This window comes from Xenopus laevis, chromosome 1L (assembly GCF_017654675.1).
Source record: "Xenopus laevis strain J_2021 chromosome 1L, Xenopus_laevis_v10.1, whole genome shotgun sequence".
NCBI classification, from domain to species: Eukaryota; Metazoa; Chordata; class Amphibia; order Anura; family Pipidae; genus Xenopus; species Xenopus laevis.
Genome location: NC_054371.1, coordinates 132326182 through 132346287, shown reverse-complemented (window position 1 = coordinate 132346287; position 20106 = coordinate 132326182). Strand labels below are relative to the sequence as shown.

At 39.2% G+C, this 20106-nt stretch overlaps 1 protein-coding gene across 1 annotated transcript in view; it reads left to right on the top strand.

Moving 5' to 3' along the window:
- Nucleotides 1-20106, top strand: part of mob3b.L (MOB kinase activator 3B L homeolog) — a 66419-nt gene extending 46313 nt beyond the window's left edge. Inside the window, exons 3-4 of the mRNA XM_018257728.2 lie at nt 192-394; nt 19261-20106. Coding sequence (XP_018113217.1) covers nt 192-394; nt 19261-19290 — 233 coding nt within the window. The 3' untranslated portion in view covers nt 19291-20106. The remainder of the gene's footprint in view (nt 1-191; nt 395-19260) is intronic.

The window sequence follows — 20106 nt, the reverse complement described above, 5'->3', positions numbered from 1 at the left end:
AAATATGTATATATATATATATAATATATATATATATATATATATATATATATATATATATATATATAGTATATATATAGGATGTATGTGTTAACAGTGGGGCAGCTAAATAATTTAAGCCTATAATGGTAAGCAATAAAAAAACACACACAAAAAGAAAGCTTGATTTTATTTTCTCTCTGTAATCATAGGAGTGCCTTTCCCAAAGAACTTTCTTCAAATCTGCAAAAAAATCCTGTGCAGGCTGTTCCGGGTCTTTGTGCATGTCTACATTCATCACTTTGACCGCATCATCATGATGGGAGCAGAAGCCCACGTCAATACCTGCTACAAGCACTTTTACTACTTTGTAACAGAACTGAACCTTGTTGACCGCAAGGAGCTGGAGCCTCTGGTAAGTAGCAGATGAATTAAAGGCCACGAAAACATATGTTTTATGAATGCTGCCTGCGGTACACTAAGATTATCCTCTATCCACCATTCTCTTGTTCTGATGGCACCGGGCATGTTACATACATGTCTTTTGGCACCTAGTGTACAAGTTAGAGTGCTGGCCAGAGAAAGATCAGCAACATCATTGGAAGAGCCCAAGGAGCCCCAAAAAACTGTATGGAAATATATGCATTGTGATGTTAAAGAACATATTAAGTCCTAATTTAGACAGTTAATTGACTGCAACTAATATCATTGTTCTTGGTAAAAAAAAACTGCAATTAGAATTGTGTTTACACTAGCTGGAAATTGAACTGATCATGGTTTTTGGAAGTAATTATTATTATTATTTTTTTGGAATATGTAGTGATGTTCAATTCTTCTCTCAGCCCCAACAAAGTGTAACTTGGCAGTTTAGCAAGAAACAACATTCTGCTCCCTCATGAATTATCTTGGTGAATCATATACTTTTCTATTTCATGGATTCCAGCATTTGACTGTTACAGTGCTGGTTACAATACTAAATAGGAAGCTAACAATAAATATTGTTACTTATCTCAATGCCTTAGAGTAGGGATGAACCGAATCCAGGATTTGGTTTGGTATTCAGCCAGGATTCGGCCTTTTTCATCAGGATTTGGCCGGATCCTTGTGTCTGGCTGAAAGGAATCCTTAAAAATCATATGGTTCTCTTTCACCCTTCCCTGCCATAATTTGCATATGCCAATTAGGTTTAGGTTTCAGTTTGGTATTTGGATAAATCTTTCACAAAGGATTCAGGATTAGGCCAAATCCCAAAATAGTGGATTTGGAGCAAAGTCCAAAGGCATTTGTTTGGCATGTAAGTAGGTAGCCTTCTGTTGCTCCCCCACCCCCAAAAGCCTTTGCTGCTGTTCCATGGCCACCAAAATCTTTCCTCCTATTTAGAAGAATTATGCATAGTTTAAACAGTGTGGTTTGCAGTATGAATTAATGGAACACAATCTGTATGACTTGCTATGGCAGGAAAGTGCCTGGCTGAAGGAGAGACAAAAATGGCTGGAAGAGAAGAGAGACGAAAATGGTGGAAAACTGCTGTAGCTAATGGCTGGCAAGGAAAACATTTGCTTAATGTACTTAGTGTATAACTGCATAATCATTGGCTTTCCAATTACCTTTATTTTCTGCTTCTTTATTTTACAGTTGATGAAACACTTCCATAAAAGTAGTTCATCTGTTGCTAGCAACGATTATTTGCAGACTTCTTTGCAACAGTTGAATACACTGGGAAGATTACAGTAAAATGCTCAACACACATTTTTTTTTCTGCAACACTAGTAGAGGCAAATGGGACTGTATGATGCCATTAGCTAACACATAGTCAAACATTTACTTCATACGGCTGCATTTAATGGGGATTTTATTTTGTGCAACACAGACAGAGTAACACAAAAATGGAAATACTATTGTAGGTAACGCAAGCGGTGCATAGCAAAAGACCTGGATATGAAAAGTAAAATAAACGAAATAACACAAATTCACAGCAAACACAACACCAAGGTCTGGGAGAAAGTGCTAAGAAAGAGCAGGATAGATAGATTTCAACCAGCTTTTGTTTAGAAAGAAGTTTATCCATGAGCTGGTTATGACATCATCACTAAGCTCATACAAGGGCAACAGATGTAACAAGCAGACTCAACCTTTATAAATCACCAGTGCTCCTAGATATTGGTTTTGTCCTCATTCCACCCTTTCATCTGTTGTATTTCACTGCCAGGTTCCAATAATGTATCTTATTAATTTTTTTTAAAGACTATTTTTCAACCAGTCAAGTTTTTTATTTACCCCAGTAGGTATATATTCCTCATTACTGGTTTCTTTCTGGAGTCATTTCAAGAATGATTGATAATACTAGGTGGCTGTTTCTATGGCAGTTTTAAAAACATACATTTTATTGATTTGATCCATTATGCACAGACAAAGTTGTGCTTTCATTTGTAGCCAAAGAATATTAAGTCATTTCTGAGTTCAAAGGAGCAGTGCAGGTTCATGTTGCAGATCTAGTCCCATTCACTCAGATTTAGGTAGAGGTTAGGAAGTGCACACTCATTAAAATAAAACACAAAACATGAAGCTGAGGGAGTTGGCCCTTTAGAACTAATACAAAGTACAACAAAAAATAGTCGTAAAAATACCATGACCAGTTTCAACCCTATTAGGGGTCTTCACCAGGGGAAAAGCTCAAGCAAAAATCAGGCTGCCTAATAAATACACCTCTTGGGGTTGAAATTTATTAGGTTGTTTTTATGATTTTTTGTCATTCAATACAATTTTTTGACAGGTAAATTCTATGCTGTATTTTCAATTCACCCAGACTGGAAAGACCTCTGCCAATGACCAAAAGTCCATATTAATCTGATAGAGTCCTGCTTGTTGTTCCATGTAAGATGATTGCAATGGTTTGATAGACCTATCAAAGGCTGAAAGGGCTGCTAAAGGGTCTAGTCATTCAGTTGGCTGGCAAAACAGTGGATCAAACCATTTACTGACAAAATGATGTCATCTACATGTTTGGCCAAATTAAAGTGGTCACAACTCCTCTGGCAGGATACTGCTTATGTAGCTTTTTGCATATTTTTGTTCTAAATTTGGACTGTGATAAAATGTTTGGAAATGTGAGGAGGTGACAGTTAGGTCTTGATGTTGACTTTGCCATACTCATTGGAAGCCCTATTCTCAAACATGTTTTGGTCATATTAAAGATGTTGTCTCAAAATAGCAAGAACATCCTAGTTAAGAGTTTTATCCAGGCTTAGTGCTTATCCTCACCATATATTTGCCTGTTTTTTTCAAATCTACACTGACCAGGTGATTACATTAGAAATGTCAATGATTACTAGCCCAGTGTAAGAGTTCATGAATAGTATACAACTAAAACAGTGCTTTCTTTAGCAACAGTCTGGTCATTTCTCCAGGTATAACAACTACATCTGTACAGTTTATGCTATCCATTTTAGCTGCCAAGTTTCTTATTATTTTGGTCAAGAGAAAAACTTAATAATACTGCAGCAAATATGACTTACAATCCATAAACTACCTTACAATGTCCATGATAAAAGTGCACCCCGGATTGATGAAAGCAGCTAATTAAAAACGTGGGATATCTTTCTTCAGGCATTTCTAGACCCATAGTTTAGGTTACCAAGGACACACCAAGACTTTAAAATATAATGTAAATTGTAATCATTGGCCACAGCTATGCCAGTGTTAATTCTAGAAATGATGTGTTGAAAACAATTTAGATTTAAACCTCCCGACATTCTCCAACAAGGAACACTAGGAACATAGCCACCAACACTATTAATACATTTACAGTGACACAAAGGGGTCATTTAATAAAGGTCATGGCTTGGCTCATGTTTGTTAACTTATAGCAACTAATGAGATGTATACTTGTCCCATTAGATGCTGCCTGCTGGTTGCCCTTTATCAAGTGTGGGGGCCTGACACATTAATAAAACAGTTTATTTCAAGTTATCTAGACTATTCTGTGCTCCTCCTGCTCTGATCTGTTAGGGGCTGATGCATAGAGCCTTGAAGGCAGAGCACCTATCTAATTCATTGGGTTATATTTATCAAAGAGTGGTTAGAGATCGCCATAGTCGTCTAGAGTGAAATTCCGCCACTCTCCATTCATTTCTATGGGATTTTAAAAGAGTATTTATCAATATGTGAAAGTGAAAATTCATCCTTTGATAAAAAACACCTTTTGAAATGAATGGAGAGGACTGTGGCGATCTCTAACCACTCTTTGATAAATATACCCCATTGTCTGTGTCCTATTCCATAGGCCAGTGCTGTCCAACTTCTGCGGGCCAGGATTTTCCTGGCCTATGTGGTGGAGGGCCAATAATGGAAGCCGGTGTTGACCACTCCCTGTTTTTAAACCACACCACTTTTAACCACACCCATGTTACCACAAAACCATGCCCATATTAATTGTGGTGGCACACCAAAAAGCCAAATGGTTGGTGCTCACTGCAGGGATATCACTCATCACTCATATGTGAAAAATGTAAGTCATATTAATGCATACCCTTAAATCCATATGCTGCCTTATCCCTTGTGGATAACACAGCACCCTTGAGTACATGATAAAAACACTAGAGGTGCCCCTAACAGCAATTTCCAAATGCTAACAAACCCCCAGAACAAACCCTACCAGGCTAACGTCCCACAGATAGTGTAGGGCAGACAGAGTATGGCACACACAGGGCGCATAGGGATGGCAGAGTATGACACACAAGGATCTTAGGGCAGGCAGAGTATGGCACACACAGGGTGGGCAGAATATGGCACACATAGGGCGGGCAGACAACAGCAGGAGACAGGATCACTGGTGCCCCTCCAGCAGTTTGTATGAGGTGTGAACAATATGGGCAGTTTCAGTCTGGGTCTGAGAACAGTACAAGGCTTTAGGGGTATGAACAATAGAGGTGTTACAGGTGTGAGAAATGCATAGGGTTACATGTGTGAACAATGCAGGATCTCAGTTAATCTCAGTACTGATACCTTTGAAGTTTACACAAGGTAAACAGTCACAGCAGTCAGACTTTCGTGTGGAGAAGGCCACACAAAGGGGGCATGGTTTACGGGCCACTAGTTGGACAGCACTGCCTCAGGCCACTATGGGAACCCTGAAACTATCACAAGCTTGTTTTGCTTCCCCTGCATATATAGACACCATGGGTGCTCAGTGCAGCTATGCTGAAGTGCAAATAGCAGCTGACATCAGAATTATTTTTTTTTATATCTATCATAATATTGTCTTTGCATGCTATCTATAATTTTGCCATAAAATTATCTGCAGACACTTTTACATTACCTATCTGATTCCCCGTGTTCCACTATGAAGTGGCTGTCATATTTGAGCTTCAGTAGTCTGTTTGCATTAGAAACTGACAGAAGGGACAGTCAGGTTGGCAAAACAGTCAGGTTTAGGAACTTCAAGTAACAATAACTTACAAAAGCAGCCCTATCAGTGAAAGATGATCAACATAAGCTATAGGGAATTTTCGATGTACATTAATAGTTTGAATAATATTTTGTTAGTGTCAGCATCACTTTAAGCACAAATATCTGGAATATGAAAGGTCACGAAGCGACGCAAGGCAACTGCGTGGTAAATAAACCCTCTTATTTTGACATTTCTTAGACTGCACTTCTAGCCTATGACCTGAAACCCATAATTAAGTGTTGGCTAGCCAGCGGGACACTTCAGTTCATGTATAACATCTGGAGAACCCAGCTGTATGATTCTTGCAGGCGTGGCAGGCTATTTACTCTCCCTACAGCTGCTTTCCTCGCAGAGTCACTGAATTGCAGTAATAGACACTACACATGATTGGACTTTGGAGTAACTGTGCTGTGAACTGTTTTGGCAATTTAATAGGCCAGTAATTTGCTGCGCTGAAGCAAACCCAAGCAAACAAATGACATGTGCACAACCCAGGAGAGATCCCTCCAGGATAGTAGTTTCATTATTGAACAGATGTCAGGGTGCATGGAAGTTTCTTTAGATATGTGTCACGAGAGGTATTACTTTGCTTGTGTTTAAGGAGCAGTTATTAAGGCTGTGTAATGTGTTCCAAATCAGAAAGCATAATGTTACCAGTGTACCAGCTGACAATAGAAATAGATTTGCAGCAATGTGATGTACCTGTCTGTGCTAGAGAGATATCTCTGCAGCCAGTAACAGATATGAGTTAAAGTGGTTTTTCACACGACAACTGCATAATGAAAGAAAATTTAATAGACATTATTTAAAAATGTTCAGTGGATTTAAAGGGGTTGTTCACCCTTAAATTAACTTTTAGTATGATGTAGAGAGTGATATTCTGAGACATTTTGCATTAGGTTTTTATTATTTGTGATTTTTATGTGACTTTTTATTCAACAGCTCCCCAGTTTGCAATTTCAGCAATTTGGTTGCTAGGGTACAAATTGCCCTAGCAACCATGCATTCATTTGAATGATAGACTGGAATATGAATGGGAGAGGGCCTGAATAGAAAGATAAGTAATAACAAAAAATAGCAATAACAAGACATTTGTAGCCTTACAGAGCATTTGTTTTTTAGATTACTTGAAAGCTGGAAAAAGAAGTCAGAAGACAGCAAATAGTTCAAAAACTATTTAAAAAAGGAGAATTGAACAGTTGCTTTTATATACTGTATATATAGATATAGCCATTCTATATAAAAGTTAACGTGAAGGCACCCCTTTAAAGTTATTTGTAAAACAAAATTCCATTTGAAAGCAGTTCTGACTCCTGAAACAGTGTAACAGAATTCTGTTCTTTTCAAGGACTGATTATCAGCTGGCTTCTGCTACATTCTTTTAAAGGTGGCCATACACAGTGAGATTGCCAAACGAGTGGATCTCTCCCCAATATGCCCACATTGAGGTCCCTAGGGCCCAACGATTTGATCAGAATGGAGGCGATACGGGCGGTCGGATCACGGGACCGCATCAACGAACAGATGCGGCTGCGATGTGACAGGATTTTTTTACGCTGCCCGATCAGCATCTGCCCGACTTTCAGCCAGATATCGATCAGGGACGCCCACAGGATGGCCCTACACACGGGCTAATAAGCTGCCGACAGATAGAGTCGGCAGCTTATTAGCCCATATGTAGGGCCATTGTATCAGAACCAGCAATGCAGAAGGGGCAGATGGTTGTACATGTCACAAAATGTCTTCTCATATCATCAGAGAAGAGCCCAACCAGAGGAGTTCCCAGCATACAGCACTGTGTGACATTTAGCATACGGAATCTATTTAACATTCCAAAGTCCAGAATAGCTTTTTATTGTTTGGGCAGAGTTTGTCCCTTTTCCCAAAGCAAAGAATCAATGTTTAGTTTTACTGGTCTAATGCAGTTCGTGTAACAAGAAAAAGCATTTGATTGGATCTTTTTATAATGGTTATTCCAAATGAGAGGATTATTTAGCTAAGAAAGGCTGGGTTTCTGCATTTTCTTAGTAGTGTGCAGTGTCCAGCTGAATTCTTATCTTTAACCAGTTGACTGGGCTTAGGATTCTGCCTGCGCACAAGCACTTCATTAGCACAATCTCATGTGGCTCTCCGTGTGAAGCAGAGGATAGGCTTGTGATGAATTGAAGGCTAACTGGAGATTTTCCCAGAGCTTCCCTCTGATTGCAACTTGGAGCGAAAGTAAACAAGCTCAGCAACAGAATATGAGAGGCTTAAGTTCATAAGACAACATAACAAGGGTCTTGCAGTATTCACAGAGGTGTAATAGGCCACTATATATAATGGATCATTGATATATCAAATTAATGTGATATGCTGTAGTGGGGAATATTTTCCCTAACTGGCTTCTGTCCTTCTTGCAGATTCAGATCATTATTGTGAAGGAGTCTTTCAAGTGGTATATGTAGCAGCTTGTTTGCTTAAGTTAATGTGGATGATTTACAGACCGTGGATAAGGATAAATTCAGTTGCTGAGCTGTGCAGGGAATCAGACTTACTCTGTGTTGTATCATTGATGCAGCTGTAAATGTGCAAATTCTCACACACACATATAATATATACAACACAATGGAAGCACTGCATGGCTTTGTGCCATACTCTTGCCTTATAGCGCAGAAATAATTTGCATAAGCTGTTTAGTGTCATTGGTACTGATTAATAAACAAGCAAGTAGCGCTGATTACTCGAGTTAGACAATGAAAGTATGTGCCGATGGTGCAAAGAAGCAAGGTGCAAACCCTGGTGCAAAGGTGCAACTAAATACTGGAATAATTATAGTGCAGGTTTTCTTAAAGGGATGCATTTTTTTTTGTTGTTTTTTTTACAAAATGCATCAGTTAATAGTGCAGAATCCTGCATTTATATCTGTTTTTCAAGAGCAAATAGATTTTGTTTATATTCAATTTTGAAATCACTGGGCTAGACATGTTATTAGTTTCCCAGGTGCCCTCAGTCATGTGACTTGTGCTCTGATTAACGTCAGTCATTCTTTACTGCTTCAACAAGTGAAATGCATGCTCAATTGGGTTCAGATCAGGTGACTGACTTGGCCTTTCAAGAATATTCCACTTCTTTGCTTTAAAGGGGTTGTTCACCTTCAATGTACAAATCTTATGAAACCACTAACAATGCTCTCAATGTGTTAGAAAAACCATTTTCCATAACAAAAAGTAAAAATGCCATTGTAAAAGCTAATTTTTATACCTATTAACTCAGTCCTTCTCCTGTCTCTCTGACCAGTTTTCTGAAGTGATGGGAGTGGCCTATTTTGAACCAGACACACCAAGAACTTCCTATATGATGACATCATCATGCCCAGGCTTTGCCCTTACTTGTTTCCTATTGGATGTTGATACTGCCCTCCTCCTAGTAATTTATTGGGTGCTTGTGAACTGTAACCAGTCACATAATTTGAATGGTCATTGGTTGATTACTCAATTGTAATGGCAGAAGTTAACAGACGCAGCATATAAACAAACCTGCCTTGCAACAAACAATCACACAGCCATGCAGACAAATACTGCAGAAAAGGAAGGAGCAACATTGTTTGGCAACCTTTGGCATTAAGCATAATGTCAGTTATTTACAAAATTGCAACAAAACCAGCACTGACTTGCTTAGAAACGTATGTAACTTACACATCTAGCAGGGACAGTAGGGTTTCCACCTCACCCTTTTAAAACCAAACACATATGAAATCCACAGGCTGCATGGCTAATTATCAACTCATTTAGATGCTGCAGACTGAACTGATTTCTGTGCAGCCATGTATCATGCATCTAAATGAATTGCTAATTAGCCATGCAGGCTGTGGATTTCATATGTGTTTGGTTTTAAAGGGGTGAGGTGGCAGCCCTAAGTGACAGGCAGAGCAGTGATGAGGGCAGGTAGGTTTTTTGAACATTTTGTGCGCTCTCCCGGGGGGGGGGGGCGGTAATTTACCTAGGAAAACGATACCTTTTTTAAGTGTTCCACTTCTGGAACAAGATTTAGAGCTCTAAATACCAAAAAATTAAAAAGTTATATTTTTCATGATATAGGGATCTATACCAGAAAAATATTTTACCTTTTTTATGAGGTAAATACACAAAATAATACATGGACCCCCCCCCAAAAAAAAATAAATATATATTTCTGGAAAGTACAAGTGCCATAGTAGCCATTATAATCCAATAATTCAAATTTTTTAAAATGATTTCTTTTTTCTGTGTAATAATAAAACAGTAGCTTGTACTTGATCCCAACTAAGATATAATTAATCCTTATTGGAAGCAAAACCAGCCTATTGGCTTTATTTAGTGTTTACACCATTTTCTAGTACCAAGATCCAAATTACAGAAAGATCTGCTATCCGGAAGACCCCAGGTCGCAAGCATTCTGTATAACAGATGCCATACCTGTACCTTGTACTCAGGTCCGGACTGAGAATTAAGATAGGCCCTGGCATTTCAGGTACACAGAGGCCCAATCAGCCCACACAGAGGCCCAAACAGTCCCCACCAGCCCACTAAATACTGACTTTCTATGGCACCTTATAGCAGCCCCTCTGGCACTTGCTAGAACCCACAGATTGCCAGTCCGGGCCTGCTTGTACTTGATCCCAACTAAGATATAATTAATCCTTATTGGAAGCAAAACCAGCCTATTGGGTTTATTTAATGTTTACATGATTTTCTAGTAGACTTAAGGTATGAAGATCCAAATTATGGAAAGATCCATTATCCAGAAAACTCCTGGTCCCAAGCATCTTGATCCCCCCATCTGCACAGTTGAAGTCTCTGCAGCACACAGCCCACACTCCCCCTCCCTCTCACAAACTTGTAACAGTTTCTCTTCAGTACCTGAATGCTGCTCAAATTCCCCAGCACAGGAAGCAGTGGCAGATTGCATGGAGAGCTCCTTTGACCACATGTTGTCTGTTCACAGGAAAATCTTCCACATACAAGCAACCCCCCCCCCTCAAATCAACTCCAGGGCTTTTACCTGCTTAATTGATAATGACATAACAAAGGAATTGCCCACACCTGCCCATGAAATAGCCTTTGAGTCAATTGCCCAATTAGTTTTGAGCCCCTGAAGTGATTGTGTTAAAAAAAGGCTTTAGTTCCTCACATTTTTATGCAATCATTTTGTTCAACCTACTGAATTAAAGATGAAAGTCTGCAGTTCAACTGCATCTGAGTTGTTTCATTTAAAATTCATTGTGTTAATGTACAGAACCAGAATTTGAAAAAAGTTGTCTCTGTCCAAATATTTATGGAGCTAACTGTACCATATATATATTCTTGTATTAATCAGCATAGCACAACACAGACAAGCTCTCACTGTAAATACAGGCATAGCAGTTGTTCCTGTTTAGGGAGACTTGTGCTTTAAACTATGGTTTGATCCCCTTTAAAATATGATTTGTTTCTGTTTGAAGTAGAACTAGTAAATAGCTGAGGTAGGGTGTCATGAACAGCTGCTTTTAGACACACTAACATACACAGCAGTTAAAGACAGCATTAAAGACATTTGTGCAAAAGGTGTTTGCATGGCCAGACTCATCACGTTTGAGCTTCAGCCTTGTGTTCATTCAGCACTGTTATGTGATTTCCTATACGCTGGATTTGTTTGAGTAAAGTACAGTTGCAGGTTGAGGTTCTCTAAGGCTGTTTTGGCAGAATGTTTGTAAATATAGTTTACTGTATGCAGTTTTCAAGCACAATCTGTATATTTGCCCATTTCAAACATGGACAGATGCAAATGAAAAAGAGACACAGGTTGTATTAGGCTTGTGGAGTTGCATAAAGGGATTGGCTTTCAGGGAGTTGTGATATTTTAAAGGCAAAATATTTTCTTTTTATCCTGTTTATTTTCTTTTTACTTCCACCTGACAATATCATAAGATATACCCACATGACATGTGCAAGGATCATTCCATCTCTGCATAGTGTATTTCCATGAATTCCTCCATGTATTCCTGTAAACCCACATCAGAATATCTAGGCAGTTTGTATCAGTATCTACCTGCTACCAATAGATGATCCTGGAGGCAGTTCGGCAAGTAGTTCCTGAGGCACTGGAGTTGTCTGGTCTGCTGATAATCCCTTGGTGTATTGGCTCCTGCTGGAACAGGATCATAGGAAATGCAGAATGACTGTTGGTGTGCTTTGATGTGGAAGTAAGTGCAAAGAATCACTTAGAAATGCCTCCTGGGCCCATATGCAGTAAATGCACCCGTTACAAGTACAAGTTACAACTACTGAGGTGGGAAAGCAGCCAGAAACAATAAGGTCTGTGTCATATGCACATTGTGGTGCACTACATACAGTGGGTAAATTTGTATTTAGGTAACACTAATACAGAGACAAGTCGCATGAATGGGAGCACTGTCTGTGCCAAACAATAGTGCCAAGTAACTGTCCTCCATTTAATATTTACAACAATAGATATCAAGGGAACATACAATGAAATACATGCTAATATATTTGGCCTAGCTCCTTTTTACTACATTACAGTCATTTCATTTAGCAGAAGCAATTGTTAATAATTGCTTATAATACACAAAAGCCATGAATATCCTGTAAATTATATCCTTATAAACGGTGAGTTCTGATGTCATCAGTTATAAACGGTGAGTTCTGATGTCATTTCTGTCACATGGCTTGCTGAAATGTGTGTATTATAATAAATAAAGTACCCCCAGTTGTAAAATATGAGGATATTAGAAGTTACTCTCGGAGTTTCATGACCTGTATAAAAACACTCGGCCTTCGGCCTCGTGTTTTTATATAGTCATGAAACTCCTCAGTAACTTATAATATCCTTATATTTTACAAGAGGGGGTACTTTATTCACTATATAATTTCTATTCTACATGCCACATGCATGTTACACACAGTTCACTTGCTGATAGGACCAAGTCACCATGCTTTTTTTTTTTTACCCACAGTGCAGTGTTTTTCAAACAATTCCAGTGTAATTGAGGGTGTGAGGTGGTCATACACATAATGACTTTGTGGTCATTGTGTCATAACATGCTCAGCAGTGTGCACACTTCACAACTGAGCTAGAAATTTTCAGTGTCTTTTAGGCACAGTCCGATGTGCCAAAATACACAACTGCAAGGGGAAACTTAAAGAATGGTCATGATTTGCCTAAGGATTGCTATAAAAGTTGTGCACCAGTGGTTGTCCTATCTTGGTGTACTGAAGTAGAGCTGGATTCTACCACTACAGGGTAGAGATGTGCTGTTCCTTTATATCATATGTAATATATGAAAAACCCATTTTTTTCTTCACAATAGACCTATGAGTACGGATTTCTTTGCTCTATTGATTTTGATATATGTTCCAGCACCTAGGCATTTCCATTGTTTTCTGAGTGCACCAGTAGTTTGTGTGTGTGTGTGTGTGTGTGTGTGTGTGTGTATATATATATATATATATATATATATATATATATATATATATATATATATAATGTAATATAATAAACAGAATAAAATTAAGTTTTTTCATGATCGCCCTATATGGTTGTCTGGCACTCAGAATAATACTTCTATAAATTGTTCATGCAAATACCTCCCGAAACATTTCTAATGTCTTTATATTTAAGGTAGCCCTGTTAGAGTATCCCTGTTGTGGCCATGTGAATATTCCCAGAACCACTGGTAGATATGAAAGAACAGAGAAGGATCAGACATTAGCACAGGTGCAGAACAATGTACATTTTCCAATAAATAAAGGGCCTTTTGTGTTTAAGCAGGAGGTATGTACCCTGTTGTGGAATGCACAGTATTTGCTTGCGTATCCTCTGAGTGATATTGAGCCGCTCAGCTCAGCTCAGAGTAGCACTTAAGCCACAGAGTAATGGCCCTGCCTTATGGACAACTGCTCAGCACTGGGTAACACCACAAATACAGGATTTGCTTTTGTAGAGGCTTTGATACCACTACAGATCTGCAGTAATGCCAGTGCCAATTGCAATTTCATGGCTTCCATCCCTTACTTTCTTTACCAATACAAGACCAGTGGCGTAACTAGAGTGCACCAGGCCCCCCTGCAAAACAATCTTCAGAGGGGCCCAGCACACTCTGATCCCCATTCTTTGCCACTTCCTGTCTCCGCCCACTCAATACTGACCCCACCCACTCACCGCCCTGACCCCACCCACTTACCGCCCACTTCTCCGGTCTGTGCCGACTTGCATTCCAATACGCCAGCCGCAGGTAAGAGATCTGATGGGGAAGGGGGGGGGGTTAGCTATAGAGGAAAGAGCTCCTGTAGTCCGGGCCCCCCTGCGACTGCTGGATCTGTTTCCTCTATAGTAACGCCACTGTACATGACCCATTCACTTTACTGAATAACAAATTAGACTATAGGCTATAGCTCCCCTTTACTGTTCTGTTATGGGTCCCCTATAGTGCAATGTTGGAGACAATATCTTTCCCAGATCCCATTTTCTCTCCATCCCTGTGTTTCATGTTGTGCACAGATTTGGCTGGTGTGGCCCCATAGCATGTGTAGTACGGCCTGTCCCATTCATTTGCTCGGCTTCCCAGCTTTACTCACGGGATGGTCAGCACATTGGTGTCTTTCTTCTGTGCACGCCTGGCAAATAAACAGCATTGCTTGAGAATGATTGGCCTGTTCTTCATTCCACACATTTCTAAGATCAAAGGATAGTTTCTGCCACATCATTTATGAAGATGAAATTGATTTGTGAATGGAACATCTGCCTGTGATATTTCCTCAGCAATTTGTTTTCAAGTCATAAAAGTAACTTTTGGTTAAAGAAACCCTTTCAGGAGAATTAGAGCAGCTGTATGACAATTCACTAAATAAAATGCTGTGTACCTGCATAGTCACTCATCTTGCGCTTCTCTTCCATATGGAGATTATGGTGTTATTTTTTTAATGATATTATAATGGAACATCAGGAAAAAGGCTATAGTTCTGTTTAGTTGTTTGGTTAAGGAAAAATGGTTAAATCGTCAATTCTTTCGCATTTTAATGAGGCTGCAGGCTCTGGAAAGTTGGGGAAAGTTTCATGTGTGATATTGCTTTAAAAGATAAGTAAACCTTTTAAATAATTGAATGTAAAAATGACGAGAGAGTGATGCTAAGCACGCTTGCTATTTACATTCATCATTCTTTTTTTAAGATTCCAAGATATTAATGTGGAATTAATTTTTAATATGAAAATACGAATGAGTTTTGTTACAGCAGCGCCACCTGCTGGTCAGTTTCGGACCATGATCCAGTTAAGGAACTTGTCAGAAGAATGTGGGCTGGTCTGATAATCATCTGGTTAGGAATAAGAAACTTCAGATAACTGTTTTAACATCTTTCCTAAACAGAAGAATGTCAGACCTGCCATATTTGTTTTGACAAGTTGCTCGACAGGATCATAATTGGCAAAAAAGCCAGTAGGTGGCACTGTTGTAACAAAATTCATTCATATTCACAGTATATATTTACAGCGTCGGAATAATGGGGTCTGGGGCCCACTGGGCTTCTGCATCAGGGCCCTCCAGCCACAGCCACTGTATGGCACCCCCGAGAACATTGATACCTTATCTCCTAGCGGTTGCGATTAGGGCAAAGGGTGGGAGGTCAGGAGGCAGGCAGGCAGCAAGTCTGGGTCAGTGGGGGCCACCAGATTTTTTCCCCAGTTTTCTGATGGCCCAGTCCGATCCTGCATATTTCCCTTAATATCTTGGAATCTTTAAAGAAATAATGAATGTAAATGGCAAAAGTGCTTAGAAAAGCTCTCATCAATTTTACATTCACTTATCCTAAAAGTTTGCTTACCCTTTAAGCGTACAATCCTAATGTTATGTAATGTAGAATGCAAGCCACACATCTAAAAATTAGCAATCTTGAATTCAGGCTATTAAAGGGGAACTCCACAGAAACATAACTTAAGCTTTTTGAAAAGTAAATATAATTTCATGCAACTTTGCTATGTACATCAATTAAAAAATATGCAGACTTTTCATGATTTTTAATGGTTTCTAACAGTTCCCTAAGCCTAACCCCCTGCTCTCCTGCTGATCTGTCTGACTACTTTGCTGAGCTCGCTGACTACTGTTACTTTGTATCAACAGCCAGCTGTCCTTAGCCTGCATCCTCCAAACCCCACAATTCCCTGCACATGTGATTTCAATAAGGAAAGGAACATCACAGTGCAATGCATTGTGGGTTATGTAGTTCCTGCATGCTGTCTGTAAGCTGTGGAGTAGTTGTTACAATTTGTAACATCAGTATTTAGTCCCTCCTTCCCTGCCAGGATTTCAAATGATGCAGAAAGAGAAGAACTGTTAACCAGCTGGATTTCAGCGTAGAAAATGGCATTTATTCATACTTTTTGAAGAAACAGGTAATAGATGTGATGAGTATATTAGGGGTTCCTGTGTTATGTGGGCCTCTTCATCAAATTTTGGTTTTGAAGCCAGAGTTCCCATTTAAAAACATGGGATCGGAGCAAACAAAGGTCAGGATTGACATCAACTGATGTGTTTTCGACCTGTAGATCCTTAATCTTAGGCCAGTCCTGATGTTATTGAACTACAGCTCCCACGCACTTCAACGATTGTTGGTGCACGCTGCAATTTGTAGTCTTGCACATGTGGATATGGTTTAGTGGAGCAAACAGTATTTACATATCAAGTTATTTGATATCAAGTTGCATTATGTTACTATCAATGATAAAATACTTTGGTTTGTAATATCCCAGGATGATACTGAACCTCCCGTCGTCTGTCGTGTGCTGACATTAGAGAGTAACTGGCCCCTGCAGTTCTACTCACTCCCTAATCTCATTTTCTAATCTACAACTCTTGGCCCATCTCACTGGAATGCACTGCACCCCTTTTCTAACAAATCCTAAACATGGAAGCGGAACACACTGGATCCTCTTTCCTAAACTTGCTATAGCTTAAAAGCCCCTCCAATAGTTGGAGAAATGGTGAGTCCAGCATCCAGTGCCAGCATGTTCGGTTACACTTATCAGAATCCAGTGAGACTCCATGCCAGATGGCTTCCCAGGCTGCACTGTATGAGAGAAATAATAACGAAAATATGAAGGCAATAATTAAAATAAATAATGACTTTGGGAAGAAGGCTCTGTATAAAAACAGCTCTGTGACTGCAGAACCACCTGAGTTGCTTACATTTGCTAAACAACAGCTTTGAACCATGGGGTGCCAGAAAGCTCTTGGGAGGCTTCAGAGTGGGAGTAGGATCTTAACAATAGCACCACCTGCCATAACAACTCCCCCCGCTCCCCACTCTCTGTCTGGCGCCTGTTTCACATGGAAACCTTAAGGGACCAGTAAAGGCAAAAACGGCATGAAAATACTTTATTTTTATTTTTTTTTACATTTAAAGTTTGTATCTGTTGATCTGGAAGCTACAAATAAACAACTGTTTTCTGAGAGCAGTATTCATTATACAGTCCTGGAGGGAACCATCAAGAAATGCAAGAAATACATTCAAACAAGCCATGAATAACCTGGAAGCTAAACACTTAGGGGCCTGTTTATTATGCTGTGTAAAACTAAATTTGCCGGAAAAAAAACTGTGTAAAATAAGTGGAGGATTTATCAAAGCGTGTGTAAATTTACGCCAGATTTGCCGCCAATATTTTACATTGCTTCTGAAGGAAGTCACTAAGAAAAAAAACACGTACAGATTTTACTCCATTTTTTATACCATTTTTTACATGGCAAAGCCTGGAGATGTGTGATGTATTATCCCACTGTTTTTCACACAGCACAATAAAGATGTCACTTAGGGTGAAGACACACAGAACTACTAATAGCAGCTACATGTCACGGCTACAAAATAGACAATAGTGATAATTGGCTTTGCTAAGACACTACAGGGGTTATTTACTAAACTCCAAATGCAAAAATCACGAAAAATTCTTGATTTATTTTTTATATAAAATCGGACTTTTAAAAAATCAAAATTTTTTCGGAATTTATTAAATCCGAGGATGGAAAAGTCAGAATCAGAAAATCCGGCATCTCAGACCTATCGAGGTTGCAAATAAGTCAAAGGGAGAAGTCCCAATGATATTTTGATTTTCATGCAATACCCCAAATTTTTGGGTGAAAAAACCAGAAAAAATCGTGAAAACCGGATGAAAAATCGGAAAAAATTGTGAAAATATGATTTTTTTCCCGCAAAGCAAATTTTAGGGAAAATTTAATAATAAATAAGCACAAAAAACCAGAGTGGATTTGATCTGCGTTTGTAGCAGAAAATATTGAGATAAATTCGGACTTTGATAAATAACCCCCTACGTGTGTTTTAACAGAGGCAATTCTCAGTATTGTCTATTTGTAGCGGTGACAAGTAGCTGCTACTAGTCGCTCTGTGTTTCTTCACCCTTAGGGCAGAGACACACGTGAACATTTAGGGAGATTAAGTCGCCCGGTGACAAACTGCCTCTTCATCGGGCGACTAATCTCCCTGAACTGCCTTCCCGCCGGCTAGAATCTAAATCGATGGCGGGATGGCACTCAGTGCGATTTGATTTCCAAAGTTGCCCGAAGTTGCCTCGAGAGATAAACAAAGCGATCCGAGTGCCATCCTGCCCATATAATAAGCTTGTTTGGGTTTATTTCTTGGGTTAAATTACATTGATGGTTCTCTCCAGGACTTTTAACGAATAGAAATGATGTACACCTTACTATAAGGTAAAATAATCCATTATTTGCCCCGTTATATAACCATGGCAATATTTAGTGACCTTTAATATCCTTCCAGGATGTTTTAACACAGGGAGTACATTGTTCCCTGATGGAGAAATGTAATAAAAGTTCATTGAAAAAAACACATGCCACAGCATTTTAATATCTAAAAAATACTACTTTATACATTAAATCTGCAGATGTATTTACATTTGAAATAAAAATCACTATTTTTAAAGGATACCCTATCAATGTGTGATTAGAATTCCCACTGTAATGCCTTAATGAAGATTTTTCATTTTATTTTCATTAATTTTATTTTTATTAAATTTCCCTATTGTACGTCATAAAAAGTTTACATTTAGCGTTTGTAATCTGTTTTTTAAAGTCTTTTGCTGCCACCATGTGGTCACAACGTAGAATGCAGTGCTAAAGCGGAGACAAACATTAGGGCTCATTGACAGGGAAGGGTACAACATTGAAATAATGGGTGTAAATTAGGGATGCACTAGTGATGTGCGGGCCAGCCCAATACCAGCGGGTTTACCTGCAGGTCGGGCGGGTTCGGGCCAACCTCACACTCTTCACGGTCAAATGCCGGCTTCCGACTTCTTTTATATACGATGTGCCTGCTCACCCCGCCCCTTTTGCGATGTCATGGGCGAGGTGGCGCGGGTCTATAAAACGAAACCAAAAGTCAGGGAAATCCCAACCCGCACATCACTAGGATGCATCAATACAGGATTCAGCCCTTTTCTGCAGGATTCAGCCAAATCCATGTGCCTGGGGAACTGAAATCGAATCCTAATTTGCATATGCAAATAAGGGGCAGAAAGGGAAAACACAAAACAAGGAAGTAAAAATGTTTTTTCCACTTGACCCTAATTGCATATGCATATTTGGATTCGGTATCCAGCCAAATCTTTTGTGAAGGATTCAGCCAAATCCCAAACATCCCTAGTGTAAATGCTTTGAGAATGAGCCCTTAGGGGCATTTTTGCTGCCTGTAGTGCTCATGCTCATGTAGTGGCTGAATAAGCTGTTAGTATAGGACCAACTTAAGGGTATATTGAAATGTTTAACCTGATTTATATTTTGTTTTTTACAGAAAGAGATGAGTGCACAAATGTGTCAGTAAAGATGGAGCACATGAAACATGAAAACCAGCCCTGGATCTCAACATCGTTTGCTTCCAAAGCAGCATGGGAATCCTAGCAGCCCCTGCACACTGCTCTGGCTCCTGTGCTGCTCCTGTGGGGCCGTGAGATAGGCGACTAATTCACAGACCTTTCATGGACCTTTTATCAAATACAACAATGTTAATTAGACAAAATAACAAGTCCAATGCATAACTGGATTTCACATTACACACGTGCTTCTTTAAAAACACTTATTTTTCTAATGAAATTTTAGGATTGTTCCAATTTTTGCTAACCCTGGTTTTATAGATAGATCCTTATTTTTTCAGGATTGAATTTTTAATTTGGTTTCTGCTTGAAAGTGGTGATGATTGCACATCCTTCTTCCTCATGGAAACAACAAATTCTGTCCGTCAATTTTACACACAAAACATTTAATACCAGAACTGACTGCCTGATGTCATATAACAATGTCCTAGGGCTGCTGTATATACCCAGTAATGCATCCCTGCATCAAATTCAGCTCCACAATGAAACGGATTCATGTTGTGTATTGCCAAACATATCTATACAGGTATTATGCCCTCCATACATGACATACAATCTGTTACAATTGTAGTTATGCTAAAATGTTCCAAAGATTACATAGGCTGAAAAAGGCAAATCATATAGGATATTTAAAGAATGGGAATGGCTAGAAGTGCTGTATTGTATATAATAGGGATGCACTTAATCCAGGATTTGGTTCGGGATTCGGCCTTTTTCAACAGGATTAGGATATGGCCTAATGCTTCTGCCCGGCAGAACCGAATCCT